The sequence below is a fragment of the Haliotis cracherodii genome, unplaced genomic scaffold, assembly GCF_022045235.1.
Source record: "Haliotis cracherodii isolate W230 unplaced genomic scaffold, xgHalCrac1.p SCAF_5, whole genome shotgun sequence".
NCBI lineage: Eukaryota > Metazoa > Mollusca > Gastropoda > Lepetellida > Haliotidae > Haliotis > Haliotis cracherodii.
This window is the reverse complement of record NW_027266308.1, coordinates 50597330-50622292: the sequence shown is the minus strand read 5'-3', so window position 1 is coordinate 50622292 and position 24963 is coordinate 50597330. Positions and strand designations below refer to the sequence as shown.

Here is a 24963-nt window from a genome sequence, read left to right as displayed (position 1 = left end):
AACAATAGGGGTAATTTCAAAGGGAAATAGTTTGTTTGTTTGTTTGTTGTTTAATGGCGGTCTGAAAATACACGAGTCGGGAAAAGACAATCAGAGATTGACATCATGAGCACCGATCCATACAATTGTGATACGATGACATGCATCAACCAAGTCAGCTAGCCTGACCACCTGACCCCGTTAGTCGCCTCTTACAACAAGCATAGTCACCTTTTACGGCAAGTATGGGTTGCTGAAGACCTATTCTAACCATCTTCACAGGTCTTGAGGGGACAAACTACAACTACAACTGTATTCAGTATTCACTGTATTCAATGTGTTCTGTGAATCATGCTTGAGAAACACAGTGACCCTTTTACATCGATAAATATCATGTTCAAATAAGCTATTTGTATGATAAAATCAACATAACATCAAAATTAACTTAAGTTCAGAAAAGATTAGTGCCATTTCCTCGGAGACAAGCACTTTTAAAAATTAGGTTGATGGCAACTCTGTAACAGATCATTTCTAAGGTATACTGGTAGTGAAAATTTCAATTTCTGAATTTTGACAGTTGGCTGTCCTTAAATAACATCTATCTCTTGGAGCAAACACAATCCACATGTTCTTTCAAAATATACCCTTTCCAAATTGTTTAGGAATGCTTGAAATAGTTCTTATAAAACTACTCCAACAGCATCATATCAGCACTGATAAAATGACAGATAGTTTAACCCATTTCGTCTAAGTTGCAAGACCTTAGTTGTTTGATACATTCTTAGAAGTTTACGGATGAGAAAGTCGACAGAATTTATGGATAACAACTTCTTTAATATACTGTAATAGCCATGTTTCAGTACAGATCCTTATACCGTTGTCAAGCAGGATGTTAAGTTCGAACATTGATTACAAAACTCTGTAACACAAAATCTATTAAATTGTTCGGCATTAGTCAAGTTTGGAAGACATCTAAGGTGTGGACATAATTGAAGACAGATTTACATCCCATCAACAACCTGCAGCAAATCTGACTGGTGTGAAGAAGAACGAACTAACATCAATATTTTAGCATCCCTCACAAGACAGCCTGATTGTCAATCAACTTCCATTCAAACTGCACAGTTCATTCGGAATAACACAAAAAAAATGTTCCCATTCAAAACATAGAGTGTCGAGTATCGTCCATTTCCTGTTGATACAAAGGCACATCCTACATCAGAGTCCAATGGTCAGCTCTAACTAACACTAATCATAGAACAAACCAGTTTCCGCTCATGTCATTTACCATAATAGCATAATGCTGCACAGAACACACAGTATGACTAAGATGGGTTTCATGATGCTTTGACATGTGCTAAAAGCATTTCAGTTACATCACAGCGAGGAAGGACAGCCCAACGTGATGCACAGATTTAATTTTTTTTAATCACTTTGAACCCACAATGGTGTCGACAATGTAAAATTCATAATATGGGTGAAATTGGAAGTTTGAGCAATGAAGTGAAACCACTTGACTACGTGTATCTAAACACTGACTGAATTCCAATTGCAGTGAGAGACATTTGTTTCATATCTGAGCCAGAAACATGACCATTCCAACCATGTTAAAACAGTTATTTAAGTTTTTGCAGGAACAAGCAAACCGATAAACATTAGTGCTATATATACCACTCAAAAGAAGTTAAGGACCATCCACTTCTTTCATATTACATGTACTATAGTTAATCTGATCAAATATAAGTAATATGAAAGAATCAAGTGATCTTAAACTTCTATTGAGTAGTATAAATAATTTGTAAAAGACACATCATTTGTTTGTTTGTTTGTTGTTCAATGCCGCACTCAGCAATATTCAAGCTATATGACCGCGGTCTGTAAATAATCGAGTCTGGACCAAACAATCCAGTGATTGATATCGTGAGCATCGATCAACGCAATTGGGATCGATGACATGCATCAACCAAGTCAGTGAGCCTGACCACCCGATCCCATTAGTCACCTCTTACAACAAGCATTGGTCGCAAAAACCTATTCTAACCCGGATCTTCACGGGGCACAAAAGACACATCAAACGAGGATCTATCATGAAGACCAAAACAATAGGTTTTTAGGCCAAAGTCATACTGGCAACAGAGCTTACTTGAAACGTTGCATTTAAGAATACACAAAAAGAATTCCATGTCAACTCTGTCTTCATTGATGCTACAGCTACTAAAATACCACAGAGGACAAAGTCCCACTGTTTGATATCACCAAAGAATAAACAAATCTGAAACAGCATGTGGTTGACAGTGTCGGCATGGATGACTGCCATGTTGTGATTCATGCTAATTTTATTATTTGGTACTTACCTCTCATTTTCCATATCTGGTGGCCCATTTTGGTTGCCAATCTGGCTGTAGATCTGCTGCTGTGGCTGGGCTGGAGGAGCTGGGGCTGGTGTAACTGGTGCTGGCTTGTGGTAAATACCTGTAATGAAGCACACCCAACAAGAATTATACATCAGATAGGAGCAGTGAGGCTGGCCTGGTAGACCAACACTGGCAGCATACCATACAAGTGCCTGAAAGGAGAAACATAAAGTGATGCTGGTATAATGATTTTGTAGAACACAATGCAAGACAATTACCAACGAAATTGAGAAGATTGATATGAAAACTGAATTTTGGTTTTGTTCCCTGAAAAACAAAGCAGGCAGTATGAAATAATGGAGAACTGATTTGAATAATGATAAGCATGCAGTTCCATGTACAAAGCTGATGATAAAAACACTTAATGAATCATATGAATTGCTAAAGCATCAAAGTATCCAATAAATCAACATCATCATTATTCTAACACTGACATGATTCAAAGGACATGCTTGACATTGGATTAGTTTCATTGTATTCAAGTGGTTAGTCAATTCAAAAACATTCTTGAGTGAAATGAAAATTCATGCTGCTTGGAGGCTGGTTTCATATCAAAACATGCAACAGGACACAGGAGTTTATACAACATTTGAAAGAAGACAAATGCTGCCTCATATAATACAGAAACCTGAAGCTGTCCATCAATAACATGTTTAATGGCCTTCAGAGTATGTAAACGGCTTAGCATCTCATGTTACCCTTTTATCCAACAAAGAAAAACAGTTTCAAGTTGACAATGAAACATATACATCTTTACTATGGAAGTGTAATAAGCCTCTCAGCGGGTGTAATCAAATCCTGTTTCCTAAGGTGGGATGGTTATTCCCCTATTGTCTCCTATGGAGTTCCGCCACAAGGCACTTTTATTCCTGTCTTTGACAATACTGTGCTGATTTAAGCAAAGAATATCTCCTGATTGAACAAACGAGTCGAAGCAGCATGGTATCAGTATGAAGTGGTGGGTGTTTGCAGATGGAACAGAGTCTGGTTGATGGATCTAAGCAAAGCTGACAGCTCTCTACACCATCAATAGTGACTGCCACCAGCCATCACCTAGCTAGAACCCGAAGTCTCACTATGAGGCAGTGGGTTGTGGACAACGGCAAGCTAAGCAAAGTTGTCAGACACTTGTTCAGAAAAACTGTGACTGGCTCAAAATAAGCCATTGTAAGCCACTGGAATTTGAAGCACAAGATCTGAACCAGCTAAGAAGAGGGAAAGGTCTGGTTTCCATACCTACAGCAAGAAAATGTAGGTCCTAGAAGTTGACAGTGTAAGCAGATGCAAAAAAATCAAATCAAAATGATAATTTATCCTTTGAAATAATGATAGAAATAGCTTTCAAGAACCCTTTTGTTGTCAGAAATATTGACAAAATGATTTTATGATAGTTGACTTCAGAAAAATACAGGAAATAGTGGGACTGATGCAGAAGAGTTTAATGCAAATGAAGTTTGAACTATAATCATGGAGTTTCATTTATTGGTCAGTCAGTCACCTGGAATCTGCCAAATTGATTTTGTGAATGTTGAGTTGGAACATGATACAAGAAAATGGTACAAATGGTACAGAGTTGTCTTTACATAATACATTATTACAACTGTCATCTGAAGGTTGAAAATATACTGCAGTTCATTTATTGGTCATCCAAGTTGAGAAACCGCTGAAATATTTTTGTGAAGGCTGAGCTCAGAAAGATACAAGAAATTGCATCTAGTGGCTGCAGTGGCTAAGGCTAAAGAAGGTCACCAGACTTGTCCTAAAGAAACAAGGCTGGTCAAGTAGTCTGCCAGAAACTGAGGGCCCAAGACGGACACCATAACTGCTACTTACGCTTCAGACTACCACCAATCCTCATGGCCATGGCAGATGGTGGCACTGGGGAGTGACTCACGTCAAAGTAAGGCATACTTATTCTACGACCTGAAGGTGATGTTGGCTCTTCTGCAATGTGACATCACAATCTGTAACTCTTACCTGACCTTCTTCCAAAGTACCATATTTCTTAATTTATTCGTAGCCATATTGACTCTGACAAGCATCATCATAGTTATCTCCTTGTGAGCTGTCAGTTACTAACCCTGCCCGAGACAAATCAGTAGTCAAATGAGCTATTGCCATGATTACACAGAAAACCAGGCTACACTATAATGAATGTAATCAGCCAGGTGACACCAGACAGTCTTTCCTGGAGGTCACTCCGACAAGTGCTATTTACACAAGGATCTAGAATGATGTGACAGTGTTGTTGGTTGGTTGGTTGGTTGGTTGGTTTGTTGTTTAATGCCACACTCAGCAATATTCCAGCTATATGACGGCGGTCTGGACCAGACAATCCAGTGATTTACATCATGAACATCAATCCATTCAATTGGGATCGATGACATGCATCAACCAAGTCAGCGAGCCTGACCACCCGATCCCGTTAGTCGCCTTTTACGTCAAGCATAGTCGCCTTTTACGGCAAGCATGGGTTGCTGAAGACCTATTCTACCCCGGATCTTCACGGGTCGACAGTGTTGTTGAACATGTGCTCATTTCAACCCAATGTGACTACCAAGCCTACATATTCTAATGTTTGTAAGTACCTTTGTTGAAATTAAGGCTTCATCAGCAAAAAAATGCAGCCTTTAAGCAGCAAGCATTTCAAAATAGCAAGCTGAATCAAAATATTATTTTTTGTATTTGATATTTTTCTTTGTAATGGACAATCACTCCATCCAGTTGCAATTTATTTGCACCTCATCTTCACATATTACCATGACTTTAGTCTCGAAAATCTGTCCTGAATAATCATGTAACCACCTACACCATATTTAAGTCAGCTCTCGCAGTACTGAGTGAGTTGGGTTTAATTCCTCCCTGCATTTAAGTTTTATCACAGTGAGTCCAAAGTGATATGTCTTAAACCATGATAGCAGTGGGGTTGCCCAGTGGTTAAAGCGTTGGCTTGTCACACCGAAGACCCGAATTCGCTTCCCTACATGGGTACAATGTGTGAAGCCCATTTTCCGGTGTCCCCCGCTGTGATATTGCTGAAATATTGCTAAAAGGGGCGTAAAACCCAAACTCACTCACTCACTTAAACCATGACCCACGTGAGTGGGTATGGTGCTGACAAACCTACAAACACAACCAGGGTGAATCTGGCATTCAAACCCATGATTGTAGTAGTTTCTGGCATGCCTTAGGGACACCACACTGCACAGTGAATTGTTCTCCCTTATATGACTTGGCCACCTGTGCCCACAATAATAAGTACTAGGGATCCATACATATGTGATCATAAAAATTGATTTCTAGGGTAGTTTTTATGGCATCCATTATATAAATTTTCTCAAGGAAATTGATGTCCCCCGTTTAGCTATCCAAGGTACTCAACAATAACCCCATTTTTACTGACATCGATTCCAAAGAATCCTCCCTTTCCACATATGTAGAGCAATAAGAATAATACTGAACTTTATAAGCATCTATTATATAGCCAGGTTTTAAACAAGGAGAGAGTGGGTCAATATTTTTGCCCTTTGTTTTTTTTTCAAGTATAACAAACAAAGAGCACAGCACAAATATTGAACAACAAAACCTGAACACAAAACTGAAACTCATGTTGCATATATATCAATAATGATTTGAAGGACATATCTAAACATAGATGCTCTGTAGCTCACCTCATCTTTATATTATAAATATATTTCCTATATAATAAATCTAACATAACAATATGCACAACAAATGTTTCTACACAACATTAAGTTTCATGTCACCAAAACAATTGTTTCATATGATGGTTGAAATTGTGTTGCAGCAATGATAAAAATCAGATCAATATTCTGTTTTAAAGATAACAATTCTTGAGGGACTTATTGACCCTGGAAAATGATCCATCCTAAAACCTCACATCAGCTTCATTAGGTTCTGGTAAGCTAAGATTGTTAACAGTTTATGATGGATGAGATGTTTTGACATAAGATGGTTTCAAGAAACTGAAACACATGGGCCATATATCCATGATCTGAAACTATATGACAAATCCTCCCAGTGTTTGAAAGGATTATTGAGTGTACAGTTCTGTGTACACTGGACTAAGTGCAACATGGGTCTCATTCAAAGTGGATCTGCAAACATTAAACTGTAGCCTGTCATTATACCAACACGATCCTTATGCCATGTTTTACAAACAATCGATGGTTCTCTCAAATGCTGTTCCACAAAGTTTGAAGTAGCATTAGTAGGAATGGCTTCCAATATGTTTCAGTTGGGGGAATAGTGTTAATCCTGAAATGTTTCATAACTGTCATGTATTAGTAAACATACCATGGAGGAATAATACAATGGATTTCTGAATGAATCATTTTTTAGCCGGAGGCATCTACATCTAATTATGCTGGGTCATTAGTCAATAACATAATCATGCAGGGTTGAACTTTGAACTTTCTATACTACTCAAAAGAAGTCAAAGAACATCTGATTCTTGTCAGGAGAGATTACCGTATTCGACGTAAAAAGCGCCCTGCTCTAATAAGCGATATTTGCTATTATATTGGCTAGTGAATAATCCCAATTAGCACCCTTTCCGATTGATCAATGTACACAAGACTTATTTATTTGCGTATAATACGCACTCGTATGTTATATGCACCCTTAATTATGGGCAATTAAATTCTGGAAAAATATATCTCTCGTATATAAACATTTCAGGCTGTCAGCATAAACCACGAAATTTAACTTTCAACTCTTTTTTTTTCACCAATATAATATTCTAATAAGAGCCCACTATTTCTAATTTTGAGAGCGTCCTGGGCGCTTATTACGTCGAATACGGTAACTAAGTAATATGAAAGAATCAGGTGTTCTTTAACTTCTTTTAAGTAGTATATATGACACGAAGGAAATTCATACAGATATGAATGGGACATGCCATGGGTTAAATGTGAGATATCAATTATTTATTTGTGAAATTCATATTGAAAATGATAACGATGGACACAGAAACAACATATCCCATGTTCAACCCACATGCATACTAAACTACCAGTGCAGATAAAGGCAAGTGAGGTAACCATATCATTTGACCAGGGCCAGGAGATCAACATTTGGGGTGCAACAATACAGGGCGTTCAAAATGAAGCACAGTATGTACCATTTACTATTTGATGTTTTTATCCTATTCTATCAACAAGCAAAGCTTGAAGCTGCCTTGTAAATCTAAAATGACAGTTGAGTATCATGATACATACTGTAACACCTTCCTGTTCCCCCCCCTGGGGATTTATCAACGAAATGCCCCTGGCAAGCAAATTGAGAAAAAAAAGATATTTCGTTCAAAATTGGGACATTTTTAAAAGGTCATGTTTTTTAGATTCAGACATATTTTGAGATTGCATTTAATGCAATAATATGAAATGAATAATTAAAAAAGTTCCTATTTGGGCCACATATTTTTTTCCTTACACAATATAAAATGTTAAGATATAAATTCCATGTCAACATCACTATCAGCGATTCAAGAAGCCAGTTGCAGTTTTAACTTCATGGCAGAATGACTTTCATATAAATAAATAAATAATTGACATAGCTATTTACTTTCATTTTTATTTCCATCGACCTTGAGAGGAAAAGTTGGAATAAATCTGTGAAATTAAAAAAGGGTGTCCTTATTGGGCTTGTTTTAGTGAATACAGGTTACTTCTACAAAGCCATAAAATTGGTTAATAGTTCTATATACTAATACATTGTAAAATGAATTGTGACTTTTTTTAGGTTCAAATCAGGATTCTTAATGCATTTGCTGCAGACATGGGGCCAAATATCAGCCTCTGAGCAGGTCTAGATACATCCCTCACCCCACATAAGGTACAAGACAGTTTACTTTCTGCACAGGTAAACACACTTCCTACCAGTTTCTTAACCATGTAAACATGGATTCCCAAACAAGAACAGTGCATATAAATATCCTCTTTAAAGTGATATCTATCTCATCAAGTTGAATGGAATTCCTTGTTGCAAAAGAACACAAACTTTGTTTGTCTTTTAATGCCTGACTCAGCAATCTTCCAGCCATATGACAGCAGTCTGTAAATAAATCTGGTCCAGACAATCCAGTGATTGACATAATTGATCTATACAATTGGGATACGATGGCATGCATCAACTAAGTCTGACCACCTGATCCTTATGGTTGTCTCAACAAGTATGAGTTGCTGAAGACCAATTCTAATCTGGATCTTCATGGGGTAGGTGACATAAAACTGCAGGATTAGTTCAGGAGGTTTGGAGTACATATCTTTTACATGCGTGAAATCGTGATTCAGGACAGGAATCACAATCACTCCATCTATTATAAAGGTCTAGTTATCCCAGGGATAGAACCTATCATCCAAGTCAGTGAAACCTTCTTTGAGAAGAATTTGTAATTTTCTTGATGCATTGGTATTCAGTTCTATCCCTGTATAGTAAGCGACTTGGGTTTTTCTGTTATGGTAAACATCAAACATAACGAAAGCATTTCAAAGCAGCCAAATCTATATAGTGCCTTGTGTGGTCTACAAACATACCTCCACGTTCATACTGTGATGCTCCATCTGAAACTAGGAAGGCAACCCATACATGTTATTGGGGGGGTCATGGTACAATGTAGACTTTCATTATCACAAAAAAACTAAAATATCAATATTCAGAAAACTCACCCTGCACATTAAAATCATTATCCACAAAGACAACAATTACTGAACTGAACCTCTTATGCCAAGTTCCTTCAAATTGCAAGGTTTCATTCAGGCTTCTTTAAACATGTTAAATGGGTCACTGATCTCTGACATCATCACTTTCTCAGACTAAATACTAAAAAGACTAAAAACAGAAATGGACAGTCTTAGATTGAGTCTAAGTTCAAATTTCCAAATTCTGACCCAGACCTTTCAATTAATTTACATTATCTTTCTAATTTTCTTTCATACCATGATGCCTAGCATTGGGATGTAACCATATCATTAAAAAGCAGCTACGACATGAGAAAGAATAGAGGATGTTCTTTAAGTTCAGCTGATCAACGTCCTTAGCTCACAATCTGGAAGTGGACAAAGTTCTTCTCTCCAAGATTCATCATCATTCCAGACACACTCATATTCACTGACTTCCAGCCGTTAACTGAATCAACACCTGACCATGTCTCCGCCAATTCAACCTGTCTACCACAGAGGTGTCTGTATGGATTCCATGTAGGTAATCCAGTGTTATAAATGGCCATGGTCAAGATTTAATCTTTGCTACACTGAATTCATGTCCACATCATGGCTCCTCAAACCATCCCTGGCAGTGTGCACAACGCATCCTTACCATAGATAATCTATAGAATTCAGAAGTATCTCTTGGTAGTGAAGAGAATTGCTCTTCCATTGGACAGATCGCTGCCATTTCTGCTGATCTTGCATGATATATCTGAATTTATTGTCCAAATCATCACAAAAAGTACAATAGCTTCATGGCTGTGTATCGATAGGGAACTTACTTTTGCTTTATCCAATACAGTGTGAATTCTCAAACTTGGAAAATAATATATATATATGAGTGAGTTAGTGAGTGAGTATGGTTTTACGCCGCTTTTAGCAATATTCCAGCAATATCACGGCCGGAGACACAAGAGATGAGCTTCACACATTGTACCCATGTCGGGAATCGAACCAGGGTCTTCGGCATGACGAGCGAATGCTTTAACCATTAAGCTACCCAACCGCCCCAATATATATATGAAAAATGACATGATATGATATATGATGAAAGGAATAAGATGCAGATAGACTATCGTCAACTATTCCTCTAAATGGCTCATTTGTAACCTTACCTCAAAATGATTGAGTCAGTGAATGGTGGGGAACACCAGGATGTGTTTTATCAATTTCTACTAGTACTAAGGTTGGAAATCAAATTCATGTCTTTAGCTTGACAAATGAACACTAACCACTTAGCTACCAAACTATCCACAAATTTGACGGTACCAATGAGGTGGTGAAAATGACAACTTGGAGTGAATGAGTTAGAATCAATTTTAGCAATATTCCAGGATTATCAAGGTTGCTGTTGGTGTGATGAGAGAATGCTTTAACCACTATACCATGAAAGTCCCTCAACTAAAAATACCCAATGTTGATAGATGGATGATTGTCCATACCATGACCATCTGTCATTTTTTCATTACTAAGTCAGAAAGAATTTCTGTAGAGGTGATTTGCTGATGTTGGTGGTGTCTGACAACCAACCGGGTTGTTTGTTTTAGCCTGACAAGCAACAAGGAACTAATACAGCGGAGTCCATATCTTGTTGCTGAGGAGAGCCAATCTTTCCCCACGATAACAGTGTATTCCCTGTATCACACACTATTTATGTCCGACAAGAAATTAATTATTCATTATGAATTTATATTCAATATGTGGGTTTATCCAAATTAATATCTATTCATCTTTACATGCATGAAGTGAAAAGAGCTAGTTTTGATTCAGTTCAGTTTAATAATATGTGTCAATTTAATGTGTGAGAAAGGCTCAAAATTGAGCAGATTTTCGACATAAACCACTATGTGGAAAGCTCCTGAGTCAGGTATTGTACTGACAGACCAAGGATCATATTCAGGGCAAATTTGGGATTTAAACCCATGATCAGCAGATCCTGGCACAGCTAATGGCACCATAGACAACCAGGTCACCGAGGCCCTGTGCATATGCATAGCGAAGACTTCTCTGTCTCCCTCAGTAGCTGGTGATACATCAGGATGAACCTGATTACACAACCTTCAATGTTCAAACTATTATGCCTGCAAGTATCTGCAAGTATCTGCAAGTACCGGTATAGTCCTGCAGTCCGACTTCGCAGTGTGTCGTTGCCTTTCACTTCCTGGTTAGGCTCATCAGGTCATATCATGTTCTTTCGTATTTCAAGGGTCAAGTTATTACCTCGGCTTATGTATGGGGTTGGCTTAACCGCGGTCGTGTACGGTACTGAAAACATGTGAGCACTAGTTCCCTGTGCACCACTACCATTTGGAACCAGGATTCATTAAGCGTTCTTTCATGTACTGTCCCATACTCTTTGTCTTCGTGTTATTTCCCATATTACTATCAAATATAGTTCCCAGGTTGATCTACCAGGATATGCTGACTAAAGAGGAACAGCTACAGGAACAGTCTACTCGTATCTCCACATCCACATTACATCCCTAACATAGATCTGACAACATCACCACACATCAATGATATTCCTATCAAAGTCTTATTATGCTGGGCTACATGAACAAAGATAAGCAATGACCAGGGTGCCATTGTACAAAGAGATCTTAGCGCTAAGGTAATTGTAACTCCCATACCTTAACATTGACTTACAACAGTCGTAGCGCTAAGGTTGTTTTGTACAACGAGACCCAGTACTGAGGTCTCAGACTTAGCTACTACCCAATAGTCCAAATCCCCTGTCCTGCACAATCTCATTCAGTTGTGCAAGCTAAGCCTTATGTTTACTCTAAACCACTGAAGGTGATGCTTGCAAACAAGTCCAAGAAGACTCACAAGGTTTAGGTGCACATTTGTACTAGAAACATTAGACCATGTTCAGGAGTGGGCAATATTAAGAAAGCACAGCCTTCTACCTCCTGTTTCATACAGGATATGTCTCTCTGGAGTAAAATAGGTTGATTCTAGTGAAGTCATTTTTGTGAGAAGTTCAAAGCAATGTCATGTGAAAGTATGTTTCCTCTTATGTACCTCTCTGAAAATATAAATTAAACAGTGATCAGGTAGACCAAGACAGTTTGGGTGCAACATGTAATGGAAGACTTGTTATTCAAAATAGAGGGGGACCTGGGGTCCTTGAGGTTTGCTGCTAAAGTATTTGAATCTAGGGAGCCCTCAAACCTTTTGATTTTAACATAGGGTTAAGACAGGGAACCCTTTACTTACATGTTAAATTTGGAACACTGATTATCATTAGGATGTGAGTAGTGATAAACCTGGATCCATAACATTGTTACAATGATCAAATCTGAAACCAAAGGAAAAATTAACTATGACAACATTTACCACTAATGTAATGAGGGACACGGTTGGGTAGCCTAGTGGTAAGGCATTTGCTCGACATGCTGAAGACCCAAGTTTGAATGCCTACATGCTTACAATGCCCATTTCTGGTGTGCCCTGTCCTGATATTGCTGGAATGGTTAATAGTGACATAAAACCAATATTACCCACTCACTTACACACTAATGCGATGATTTTTCATCCGAAAGCTTCAACCAATCCCAAATGTGAGGGCAATAATAGGAAAGCTAAACCATTTGTATACAAGGAAGTAGTAATAGGGTTAGTCATTGTTCTCCACCTGGGGACAGCTATTCGTTGTGCACGTGGCCATAATAAATGTGTGTCTAACAACATTGAAATCCTTAAAAACTCTCCCCGAGGCAAGAATGATGACTACAGTACACCATGAGGAAGAAATATTACACATACCATGGCCAAAACACAACTCATATTATGATTGTGACTGTTAAAAACATATTTTGATAATCCTTTCTACTGCTGATGGTGTATGTTATACACAGTCAGTGTTATGACAGTGAAAATAATGCACATACACATTGTACATGTGGAACAGGTGATGACATGTTTAAACATGTGTTACCTAATGAAAATAAGGGCAAAATTAATTCTACTACAATCCTGTTAGTACATCTCGCCTAATAACACACCTTGAAGAAGTCATCATCCAGTACATCTACCATACCCATCTAGACTAGCTTGACATCATATTGGCATACTTATGGTTACACGACAAATTGTCAGGTTCAAAATTGGAGGAATAACAAGCTTATTTGGCCCTTTAAAATTCATCCCCTTTCAGAAGGAAAACTTATTCTTCAACCAATTCAGGTTAGAATTGGTCCCTCTCAAATGCTTGTCAGGAGAGGAGATCATTTGTGACCAACTCGTGTTATTCCAGGACAAGCCGAATAGCGACTCGTGACCCTCTCATGGCCATATTTGCGACCGGGTACCATCTTAGCGCAAACGGGCATACCTTAAACAATTCGTTGTGTAATGGTTCACATTCATTTCCCCAGATAATATATATTTCAGATGCAATTTAAAGCACATCTGGACATGCGGAAATATACAGTATGATTGAACACATTTAACTGTCTCTTGGGTATATTTTTAGATGCAAGACATCTGTAAAATCAAAAATTATAACTGAGGGATTCTTTGATTAACAACTTGAAATCATACGCGCATTCTGATTGGTTTGTCGTATTTTCGCACATAACATTCATCAATAGGAGGACGAGTCTTCTTGCAGGTAACGGAAAGGGGCGAGTGGTGACGAATGGAGAGGGGATAAACTGCATTGATTGGTTAGGCTTGGCAGCTTGGTTGGTTACATTTCAACCATGGTGTAAAACAACAACCAAACAATTCTATGGCCGTCCCATACTTTAAAGTAGACATATAATAATCGTATCAATCTCAAAGCATGACAGCGATTCTATTTCTTGAAGTACTTCAAACATAATGTCTTCAAATACCGGTACTACTGGGCAGCAGGGCCAGAGAGTGATGAAAAGATCTGACCCTCTCAAAATATTGCTACCCATCTAGGTCTGAATGATTGAGTGAATGAGTTGGGTTTAACGCCACTTTGAACAGTAAGTCAGTTATATCACGGCATCCATCTACAATGTGTAAAATGTGTGAGTATAGACGATTAACTCGACCATTTTTATGTTAAATTGTCTCCTAATATGTAACAGAAGAGAGTCCAAAATATCTCTTAATTTTCAGAAATGTGGGAATCTACACTTTCCATATTTTCGGATGTATTCTGAGTCTGTACAAGACTTTAAACAACAGAACACTCTAAGGACATACAGTTGTTACGACACCTTTTCTATATTTTTTATTCCTTCAACAAGAAAAATATTTACTGCAGAAACTTCCAAAACCATGCAAACCACATAGAGTCAATGATCGAACTAGAAAAAACAACTACATTCTGGAATCATTAACAACATAAAAAAGAGCAACATGCCAAGTCCATGTGTATAGGAAAACATTTTGTTGACAAAAAGCTTGCCATAGCAAATGGCAAGTATTACAATGCCAAATTAACTCCCAGAGAAATGCATGTGGTATATATCATAGCAGGTGCTGTTGAGAAACATTCAGCTGAACATAAGTATGTCTGGACCCTGTTTAACACAGTATTTCTGATAACCATAGTGGGTCATCTGAAGTACCCGCACATGCATACTATATCAACAAGCCTCTGATGTATAGAGTTCAAAGGTATCAATTAAGGCTGATACTTCAAAATCAAAGCATATCTTCAGTCATATCAAATACCTCCCTGAAATGTTTGAGATAAAATTGTTTACAGAAATACACCTAGGGGCTATCCACTGAAAAGTCCATATATCTAGGTAATATTGGTTTTTGAACAAACCAAAATTTTACTGTACTTGAGTTTGGGAAAGTTACCAGACTTATAAACTGAGCCCTGATCAAACATATAATACTTTTCAAAAATTCATATAAACATTTGCATGCTCCTGGTTAATTCATGAAGTAAATATATGCCTATATTGACATTGTTTTTTGCTAAATGTAAACGTGAACTTGGCCTTCAGTAATGTTTAGCAACATAGTTTTCATCCAACTCCAGTAATCTTCAGAGAGGTCAAATGCCTCCTAAACAAGATTGTTTTCAGACATGTGAAACTTGAGTATTTGGTGTCACTGATATACTGTGATAAAGATATATGCTCATCTGATACTGATTGAATTAGTCCCAGCATATCACTGCCATATATTCATTGCCTGTAGTATTGCAGATAACAGTGTACATGCTGCAGGACAGACAAGCAGGCCTGAGTGCTACATCCGGTAAAAGTCTAGCCAGCTGATGATGTCATCAACAACACGATGTGTCAGGTTGCGTGAAATACTGCACCCTAGTTGTGGCAAATGTTACATCTAACCCTATAGGCAAACACTGCACGCTGACTGAACAAAACAGACATTCGGGGAACCATTGCACTGAACAAAACAGACGTTCGTGTAACCATTGCACTGAGCAAAACAGACATTTGTTGAACCATTGCACTGCTGCAGACATCCAGAGGCCTCTCATTTTTTTTAGTAATGACATGGGTTCTTGAACACCCTCCCCCCCACACACAATATATGTATAACAAGCAAGATACATATATGAGTCCCCATTTCTGTGCAACATAGGACCCTGTAAAATACAATAACCCTTCCCAAAACCCAACTCCCAGAATAAATAAATGAATAAATAAAGTAGAAAACAAAAAAACCCACCTAGTCCAGTGCCACGGCTGTGGAATTTATAGTTTATTAAATGTTTTACTAAAAGCCTAGGCAAGTCTAGATCAAACTTAACCAAGTCTAGATTCTTTGATTCAATAGAAAGCAGCAGACTGAGAAAGGGGAAGGGTTCTATTAAAAACAAAAATACAATTGTTTTAAAGAAATGTTTTACAGACTAAGTGTCAGTGTAAAAACACCTTCTCCATCACTTTACACAGTAATGGGTCACTTAAATTTTCAAATGAATCTGGAGCTCTGCCATTCAACTCATCAGCTGTTGTAGCTGTCAGATTTGATGGATTACAACTGCATCCTTTCTCCCATCAAAGCAAATGTCAAATGTTCAAGATAATATGAGCAGATATGATATTGGATAAATCAAAACTGTTACAGAGTGACTTCTTATGACTGATCTGCAGTTATCTAAATATCATATTTCGGCTGGCATTGTGAATAAGAAATACATACGGTATCATCATTGATCAGATATCATTTGACATTTAATTTCTTTTATCTTTTAAAGATATCTAATAAATTTGGATATTAAGAAACAAATCTGTCACTTTTTGATATTTTATTCAAGAAACTGATCTGGGAGGGACAAGTAATTTGAACTGAACTGAAACATTAAAAAATACAAATAAAACATTACACATGCTAGCAAATGTGGGTTCAACAGAATATTTCTGTATATGACACAAACTTTCTGTGCTATTATCCTGTTATATGCCAATATGTAAAAGTCAGTGAAGCGAGTAATGCAGTTATTTTCAGTATCTACTGTCATTTCTTAAAGAAGAGCCACTTCCATCCTGTTGTGCAGGTCCCTTACAAAACTCACCTTGGTAGGATCACAGATTAAGGAATGAAATTATTAACAAATACTGTATTAGCCCTAAACTTACACAAGTCTCTAAGAAAATGATTATTAGTTTAAATAATAATTCCTAGATAATATAAATAATAAAAACAAGCTGTAAAAACATCCTCAGACTGTACTGACTATAAGAATAGAATTAATATACATCCATGGACTTAACATTCAGTACAGACTAGGAGCAAGGCTATGTTAGCTCCCACATCCGAAGATTCCATTTGTTTCTTGCATTCCTTCCTTCGGGACCTTTAACTCTCCGATTTATATCAAGTAGCATCAATTATGCGACTGTGCTATGCTTGTGAATGAAAGCATCACTATATCTCAATATGTTCATGCTACGCAACCTTTCTATATCTGAGAGTCTGAACAATTGAACCATTGCACATTAACCACCCAAATGGCCAAACCTAGCAACAATCAGCCTTTTTTGAGGAGGCCTGCAGAGCTCAAATTACTTCTTACTAACGTGCAGTGATCACGATGAACATAATTAAACAACTCCCAGTTCTTTTGTATTGATTTTTTTATTCCCCCATGGCCAATTTGGACTGTTTTTCACATTTGAAAATCTTTATCTAGCAGAAGAAAAGCAGAAAGTTTAGATCAATATGCACTATGCCAACAGGGTTCCCTCAGCTGGCTTATGTAACTCAATCTGGTCATAGGAATAACACTCTGTACACATCACAGTCGTTACACAGTACAATTAAGTTTTAATGATATATTTGACCTTTCGATTCTAATTTTACTTTGAGTTTACTCTAAGTCTGCAAACCAGTCTCGTTTGGTGAAGGTAAACCTTTAACGCCATTTCGACATCTATGACTGATAAGACATAACAATTACCTCACTAAAACTACCATTGTCAAAGATAATACGAACAAGTAAAATCAACAATTTGAGACTTGAGTGATGCATTAACATAATAGTCAATGGGTTTCATCAAAGTCCAACTGTATGGGCTATAGCCATATTTTTATTGCTAGTTAATAAGGTGTACCGATTTTCTAGTGAAAGGTCACAGCGCCTCCATATGGTAGCCATTCGACAAAATGTCATTGTGTGTGGAAGTGCATCCATGGTTGACCCCCACACTGAAGCCATAACCAAATGCATTGTACATTGCCATAAATCTCAAACTGCATTTGTTTTTAATAAAGCGCAAGTACCCCAACACCTCACTAAGGAGGGTTTTCTTGTACACTTGGTCATGCAGGAAACCACAGATTATTGAATGGCCAGGCATCTTTGCTATGTTAATCTGGAAGTTTGACATTTCTGCTCTGAAATGGTCCCAATAGAGATCAAATGTTGCCTGGCATGTCTGTAACAATAGAACATTACTGGTTGATGGGGACAGGGATTTGTAAAGCGAACTGTTTAATAAAGCAGTCGAGCTACAACTCAACTGAAGCAATATAAACACAACAGTGTAACCCTTTCACAAAGCTTTGTAGCAAAACGTGGGCGTCTCAGGTCAAAAATAGATTCTGTATGGGTTCTTTGAGAAACAGCTCGACGTTTAATGATGGAAAAATGATTCATAACCTTACCTATTCACATTTCTATGCCCTGAGTAAGACATAGTGTGAAAACATACATAAACAATTATCTGGATATAGCCATGGGAAGGTTGATAATATTGGTGAAGGGTTACTGAAAAAATAAAAAAATTCAATCTTCCTTCAGTGAACTGATGAAGTGTAATATTGGTCTGTATCAGCTGCAATTATACACAAGGGTAAAGTGTATTTCACACATGGCTTATCATGCCTTTAATGTTTATTTTCTGTGATCCTTGATCAAAGTGGTTTAGTGGCGATAAACTGTTTCTATTCATCATCTGTCAAACATAATGGCCATGGTTTATGAATGTGCAAAGATGATATTTTTGTAAACTCTCCCATCTGATATTCATATAGATTTGCATCAGAATCCTACTGTTGTTTCAGCAATGTTGGAATGGAGTATAAGGCCATGTTCACGATAAGTGACTACCCCTTACAACTTGTGGGGCGGTTGGGTAGCCTAGTGGTTAGTTTGTCACGCCAGAGACCCAGGTTCGGTTCCCGACATGGGTACAATGTGTGAGGCCCATTTCTGGTGTCCCCTGCTGTGATATTGCTAGAATATTGCTAAAAGCGGCGTAAAACCATATTCACTCACTCACCCTTACAACTTGTACACGGTGGACCTGAATACCAAATATTATACAAAGCATCAACATCAGAGAATATTCAGTCTTGATTATCTGCCAAAACAGATTCTATTGGACGTAAAAGGCAAAATAGCACTGGATGTATCTCCTGGATGTAGACACACAAACACTTTACAAACAGGAGAAAATAACTTCTAAACCTGGCATAAACTCTCTTCATAAGGCCAACTTAAAACATGGTGTTGACACATACAACAAACCCAACTCATCAAGAAACACTGAAAACTCAAAAACCTTTATGACCCATTTCCTAACCAATTATTTGTTTTTAAGAACTGACAGTAGTGACACATTTTGACATCAAGGAGATTAATGGCATAATAGTAAAATGGATCCCTATCAATTAGTTCATCTAAAACAAAATCAACTACCAATCAATTTCTGATATAACAAAATAGGTAAACAAGATTAGAGTAAACCAATATATTTTTAATGTTTCTATGTTGTTTAACACCACACTCAGCAATATTCCAGCTATATGACGGCAGTCTGTAAATAATTAAGTCTGTGCCAGACAATCCAGTGATTGACATCATGAGCATCACTACGCAATTGGGACATGATGACATGCATCAACCAAGTCAGCGAGCCTGACCACCTGATCGCCTCTACATACAAGAATAGTTGCCTCTCACATCAAGCATAGGTTGCTGAAGACCTATTCTAACTCACATCTTCATGGGTTTAAGCGATACTCGAGCTGTATGACATCGGGCAATATTTCTATGAGGAAAACAAAAACAAAATCAAATGAAATCAATTGAATCATTTGAAAAATAGAAAACCAACTCTAAACACTCTGCTGAAGGAAGTAAGTATTGGAACATGAAAAAATGTCCAATGTATCAGCAGTGCTGGACAGCCCAGATAATTTGATCTCTGGTTTTCCTGGCGAGTCTCCCACAGCTCCTGTGGCAATAATCACCATGCTGATTGCCTGTGGATTAACTCAGTTATCCCATATCAATGTATTCAACAGTAGGGAGCAGCTGGCATGGTGGGCCCTGACACTGCATCCTCCAACCATCCTCCCATCTCCACCCTATCATCCCTCCTGCCATTGTCTTGTTTTATCTAATTACTGTGATCACCGACTGATGTCGGACATGTCTGGAGGCTCTAGACTCAACTAGGAAACACCAATTGATCTACTTCGGTGGATGGTTTCATGTCAGTGTTCTGTGTTTCAATCTCTAGCACTTCATCAAACCACTTATTGATTGATACAGCTCTTTTAGTGGTAAAGAGTACCAAAAGGCATACCAAGTTCACTTTAAGATGCAGAGCAGAACAGAATCTACTCATCCTAATATGATGGCAGATAATCCAATAAAGAACTCTACTGTACTGAGCAACAAATGTAATAGGGATTATGTATGCAATCTATATGAGATAAGGTTGAGTGTTTCAATTCATTTTTAATCTAATCAAGTTGCTCATGAATATCACTGAACAGAATAAATAAACCACCGCATTCAAAATCAACACTCATGGGTTTTATATTGGTACAGTGTATTACAAAGATTTTACAGCTAAGGAAAATGTATTCTTGATTTGCTACTAGGGGTGAATATTGGGGCTATTTTAACTACTGCGATTGTAAACTTGATGCGAAGAGCAGCAATATGAATACATTAATTTATCAAAAACAGAAAGAACGAACTCAATTTTATCATTATCAATTATAATAACTGACATCAAGAAATATTGCACTGCCAAATATTAATATGAATAACAGCATGTAACCAATTGTATTATTCACACTACTTTGAATCATCTATTTATGACAATATATCCACGCTCACTGACACTGATGAAACACGTTACAGCCATAAGTCAATTTTCTAGACAGATGTTAACAGTAATTTTCCTGTGATATATCAGAAAAAAGCTATGTATCCTTGACAGTGGACACATGAAGTAGCTGATCAGTTATTGACCGACCCTGGCTGTCAAGACAGCGTACTGGAGGACATAATTCGCAATCTACCAGACATAGGGAGAGTGACAGATGTCGGACCAGTGTAATTGATGTCATTTTGCACAAACTGGACATGACATTCATCAACCTATCAAAACACTGCATCAAATCAGCCAAACAACCTAGCCTTGCTATTTGTGTCTGGCGACAGTGAAATCTTCTACCAGATTTCCTCTGGGTAATGTTTTATTAATGACAGAAAGAAGGATCAAAACGTAAGCCACACTGTTACTCAATACTGGTGATGTCTTGGTGGTAGTAAGTAATGAAAGCTGACAGAATGAAACAGTTGACCTGAAATATTTTATTTCTGTTAAAATTAGAAAAAGGCTTAAATTCATACTGGAAATGGATTAAATGACAAATACACTGAATAATTGTTAAAGAGGCCAAAACTTCAAACATCGTGATATTCATTGTACTTGTAACGAAAAAATATCTTACAAAATGTAATTTCTAATACAATGTACAGAATTTCTCTTAAAAACATTTTGCATGATGATTACTGATGATCGAAAAGAGCTATGACCTGTTGACAGATTATTGACGAATGTCATGACCTTTTCCTAAATAGAAATAAAGATTTATTTGATGTTTTCCAAAGATTCACCACAGCAACACTGTTGATTTATTTTAAACATGATACATTCCGTCAACATAACAAACTCGAAACAGTATTGTTGCTAAAAACTCCCCTGCTAATCAGTCATATACAAAACACTAAAATATCAAACAGTTCTGAAGTATCCCTAGAGATGAACCTAAACAATCGATCTCCTGAGTCAGCAAATGTAAATGGCCAATGGCAAACACTGTCATAGAACAACTGACAAATATCACTTGATAGTTCAATACTGTCAAGCATTACAATAGCATTGACTCTGTAGATGAAATGTCAAGCAATTCTATATCAGATACAGACACTTATGCTGGCGTCATCAATTCACAGCAGCAATAACGTTTCACTTTATATTGTATGTGTTATACATGTGATTCTCGCAAATTCAAGAGCTAAACCCATGTCGGTTGTGTTCTAGATTGCTTACTCAACTCTGTCATAAAAACAGCCGCACATCACACCTGGATCGAAAACCGGTCCATATTTGTCTACAAATTTATAGATCCAATATTTATCTAGAGTCTTCAGGATAAATACGGCATTTACCCTTGATCAATAGTTCTGCAGGATTTCGCACTTGACACTCCAATATATCTTCTTACTCAGTTATAAACAGGCAAAATAGTCAATCACAAATTTCAAAGTTTGGGTATTGATTCTGCAGGAACCATAAATGACACAAATAATCTCCAGGGATTAACCCTATAGGGGATGCTTTCAATTGTCAGGACACATTAGAGCCCTCTATACCCATGTCGAAAATAATCAATTTAAACCTGTCAGACACAGCAATAGAAAGCTGAGAACTTTTCAGGTCTTCATATTAAGTAACGAGATGTGTTCATCCCAAATATGTTGAAGTAGACTGTATCTATTTCTGCAGCTCCAAATCAATAGTGTAAGGTGATGGGAACCTAAACCAAATTGACGTTAATCACTAAAGATACTATCTGAAATAGCATGTGCTATTGTAGACAGTGTTTTATTTATCAGTTGGGAGAAAATCAGCCTACACACAGACAGATAAAGCAAAGCAAATAGCCATTGAATTAACACACCATGTCTTTTGCTGTAGGAGGCCTACAGGGAGTTAAATTCTGCTCAGCCATAATGATACCCACACCTGAGAGAATAAGGTAGAAGGTGATCTACTGAATGTGATGTACAGGTGCATGGCATGCCGTTCTTGTGTCATAAGTTTGATTCTTGTGTTGACAAACCATGATTGAAAGTGTGAGTGAGTCATGCTTTGTGTATGATCTCACACCAATGCAACCATGCAGTAGTTCTAGACAAAAAAACACATCCTGATTACCTAATTACCACACCTAATTATCATCTGTTTTGCAACAAAATCAAGCTCACTGTGTCTGACTATCTCAACCATTTCAACATTTCAAAGTATCAAGATTTTCCCGACTTATTTTAGGCTTAGCATACTTTCTAAAAACAAAAAATTTAAAGCAAGTTTGACATGCCTTGCCATATCTGTAGTCTGGAAAAAAATAAATGGTAAAAACAATATTATCTCAAAGCATTCACCATCAAAGGCAGTGAGTGGTTGAGTATAATGTCACTTTGAACAGTATTTCCGCTACATCATGACAAATCAGCTTAATCACCGTAAATGTGGAACAAAACCCACAGTGACACAGTTAATAAAATGGTGGAGCACTTTTGTGAAACCACAAATATAATAATTCTAGAATCATAATCAGGGATTCAACCCAGGAGCAGCGGATCCTGGCATCTAAGGGACACAACTGTGTACAAAGAGTTGCTGCATCTTGGGGCCACTGGGCAATAATGAGAATTGATGGAATAAACAGAATTAACTGAGCTTACATAACTGACAACTGAATCTTTGCGAACGGAATGACAATATAGTATAAACCATGAACCAACATGCCATGCCGAGGTACGTGTGCTGTCAACTTACTGTTCAATGTGTCTAATGCTGTCATCATGGCATGAGCAAAGTGTTCTGCTTCCTCCTTGCTGGCAAAATTTAATCCATAAACTTGCCGGCTGTCCCGCCATTGATGAAATGTTGCTGTAGCCTGGTTATATTTTAATCCTTTTAATATGGCACAGTTTATAACCACCTGAAAAAAAGAGATTTTGATGAGTTATAATTAAATAAATTAGGCACAAAATAACTGTCAAAAAAAGATAATCTGAGAAATACATCTCTTATCTCCCCTGTACATGTTCAGTATTTGGAATGATGTACCTCAACAGAGATTAACCTTTAAAACCAAAATGTATTCACATCAAGCTGAATAATGCCCCAGCACTATCTCATTACAATCATGTCTTTTACTTGGATACAATACGTGAGGACACCTGATATCAGGTGAACGTTCTGAGCAGCCAATCAGTGTCGTGGCTTGTAAATTCTCGGTATGAACAAGCACAGGATGCAAACAACTACATCTGATTCCTGTATCTTGATAACGAGCATTTTCCTGGATGTAGATCATGAAGACTATGCCGTTATGTTGTTGTGGATATTTTCTATACCTAGCCGTTTCTGAGCTACGTGGCATCTATACACCCAGAAGGAAGTTGTGGATATTTTCTATACCTGGCCGTTTCTGAGCTACGTGGCATCTATACACCCAGAAGGGAGTACCATTGAAGGCATATATGTTTGTCCTGCGTGAATATTCTTTTGTGAACAACAAAATATCTGAATTGAGGTGGTAGAGTAGTGAAGCCAAATTGTTTCAGAAAGTGAGCATCTGATTGGCTCAAGAAACCATGCAGCCTTCATTTAGATTGGGCAGTCAAAGTAGTATCCTCAGATGTTGAAACAGTACACATCACAGTAAAAGATTTTAATGAGATTTGGCCTCAGCAGAATTCTTTTTCTTTCATTTCACTTGGTTGCTGTAGTGATTCAAGTAGTAGGTGCCTGGTCCTCTTGAATCTCTTTTATGAAAGGTGACAATGGATACATAGATACAGAGTGAGGAATATGAATGGAACTTGACAAATAACTAGTTAGCTAGTTCAATATGCTGAGGGCTAGGTGTGTTTAATTTTTTTTTTCGTTTCCAGAGCTATAGAAAAGCTTTTGGTTATTTGGGTAATTTACCCAGGGTTTTGATTTTGATTGGGTATCCACAAGTTTTAAGAGGGTATTCAATTTTTTTTACCCACCTGTTTTTTGACATTTGGGAATTTCACTTAAAACATGTTTTGTAAAATTCCCTGTAAATCATTTAAAAATATGTGAATAGTAGTATACCTGTCTGCATCTGCTTGTGGCATCCTCTCCGGGAAGCCATTTTTTGTTTGCAAAACCTAGCATTGTAAGAAAGGCGCTATTGTTTTAATCACCAATCAGCAACTAATTAAGATACAACATGTACATTGACTAGGCACGATCTGTTTTTCAATTGGCATCTATCAGTATGTTTGTCGCAGAAGCTTTTCCGATTGTAACTGTTGGTAAGTTAATTTTGCGATTGGCTGATACACAATCATTTTATCT

The 24963-nt window shown here is 37.4% G+C and overlaps 1 protein-coding gene across 4 annotated transcripts in view; it reads right to left on the bottom strand.

The window, feature by feature from the left end:
- LOC139442544 (vasodilator-stimulated phosphoprotein-like) overlaps window positions 1-24963 on the bottom strand; it is a 70500-nt gene that overhangs the window by 27277 nt on the left and 18260 nt on the right. For 2 of the 4 annotated variants that reach the window (XM_071223365.1, XM_071223364.1), the window contains exons 3-6: window positions 23404-23569; window positions 8951-8983; window positions 4227-4337; window positions 2334-2451 (exon numbers count right to left, since the gene is read on the bottom strand). In XM_071223365.1, coding sequence (XP_071079466.1) covers window positions 2334-2451; window positions 4227-4337; window positions 8951-8983; window positions 23404-23569 — 428 coding nt within the window. The remainder of the gene's footprint in view (window positions 1-2333; window positions 2452-4226; window positions 4338-8950; window positions 8984-23403; window positions 23570-24963) is intronic. The other 2 variants (XM_071223366.1, XM_071223367.1) reach the window with 2 other exon arrangements.